Genomic DNA, 1,589 nt, shown 5'->3' with positions numbered 1-1,589 from the left:
AAAAGTCCTCTCTTACCTCGTCGTACTTTCCCGAACATTGTCTCCACAGTGTCATCGGAGTAGATATAGTCTTTTAAGACATACACAAAATTTCCCATTCTGCCATTCAAAGGTTCAAAAGCACTTTGTCCTCGAGAGCTGAAATGCAAAGAAAGGCAGAGTATTAAATATTTTATATTGATGAGATGAATTACACAAGAAAACAAGAGAAAGTTTAGGTCAGTGGCACTTGATGGCCAGAAGGAAAGTGATATTGGCAAAGAGAAAAAGGCAGAGACATTATGTTTCGTCTATGAAAGTGATGAGGACAATCGAGTCATCCTTGGATGACTGATAATTTGTGTAGTGACTTTCTATGGAAAAACATGTGGCCAGAAGGGGGAATATTACCTTACTAGGAAACAGGGGAGGGTTGGTGACAGGAAGGGCATCCAGCTGTAGAAAATTTGCCTCAACAAATTCTATCCAACCCATGCGAGTATGAAAAAGTGGACAGAAAAATGATGATGATTTGAAGAGTACACTTACGTTGAATACATGTAGAGACTTGAGGTATTAGGTTTAATCTCTAATGGTAGACTGTAGTATTTAGCCTCTTCACAACTGAAAAACAGGTAACAAGAGGGAAGCAATAAATTAGGAAAATTGATGATGATGATGATGATGATGATGAAAAAGAGTGAAAGACAGCATCATAGGGGAGTGGTAGTAATGGTGATGATGATGGTTTCAATGGTGATGGTGGTGGTGGTGGTGGTGGTGGTGATGATGGAGGTAAAGATGATGATGATGGTGATGGTAGTGATGACGGTGACAATGACCTTGCTGATGACGGTAAACCTACAGAAAACAATCAATGAAGCAGAGACACAGAAAAACAGGAGAATGTAATTCTACTCACATGGTTCGACAAATGTCAAGAATCAGACAACACAAGGCTGGATTCTTCTCCAACATCAACTGGTGAATTTTCTGTGCAGGCAGACAGGCGGTTATGTCTGCACCTGTGGGTGCGTCGACAGGTAACAGATAAGAGTAAGGATCGCCACTTACTTCGAAACCATGTCCTGCATAGTAGAACACGCCATACACACCGTTGTTGAGGAGTTCGACAAAATGGTAAACTGCCATTTTCATTTCTGTCAGCGTCAAGTTCAAAAGGGACAAAACTTTGAAACCAAGTCTTTCGAAAATGCCTGAAAGTAGTTTCACATCCTTTGAAGTTGCTTTCAATTTCCTTTCGCTTCTGTAGTCTTCATTACCAATTAGAAGAGCGATTTTGTCTGTGGCTGGTAAGGAGAAAAAAGAAAAAACAAAAACATAGAAAAGCTTCTTAACCCTTTAGCAATTGAAACTGGTTCCATCCAGCCAAAATATTCTTCCTGTTTTATGGTGAAGCTAACCAAATTCAAACTTTTACACCTACCTTACAATAATAATCTAAAAATAAACAATCACATCCTCAAAATTTTGAAGCTACAACATTATCATCATCATCATCATTTAGCGTCCGCTTTCCATGCTGGCATGGGTTGGACACACAAATATATACACATGCATACATATATATATATATATACATATATATA

The 1,589-nt window shown here is 38.7% G+C and overlaps 1 protein-coding gene across 1 annotated transcript in view; it reads right to left on the bottom strand.

The window, feature by feature from the left end:
* Nucleotides 1-1,589, bottom strand: part of LOC106883392 (mucosa-associated lymphoid tissue lymphoma translocation protein 1) — an 11,763-nt gene that overhangs the window by 5,642 nt on the left and 4,532 nt on the right. The window contains exons 6-8 of the mRNA XM_014934385.2: nt 902-1,289; nt 529-603; nt 17-138 (exon numbers count right to left, since the gene is read on the bottom strand). Coding sequence (XP_014789871.2) covers nt 17-138; nt 529-603; nt 902-1,289 — 585 coding nt within the window. The remainder of the gene's footprint in view (nt 1-16; nt 139-528; nt 604-901; nt 1,290-1,589) is intronic.

Source organism: Octopus bimaculoides, chromosome 24 (assembly GCF_001194135.2).
Source record: "Octopus bimaculoides isolate UCB-OBI-ISO-001 chromosome 24, ASM119413v2, whole genome shotgun sequence".
NCBI lineage: Eukaryota > Metazoa > Mollusca > Cephalopoda > Octopoda > Octopodidae > Octopus > Octopus bimaculoides.
Note: the sequence above shows the minus strand (reverse complement) of the source record. Positions and strands in the feature narration are given on the sequence as shown.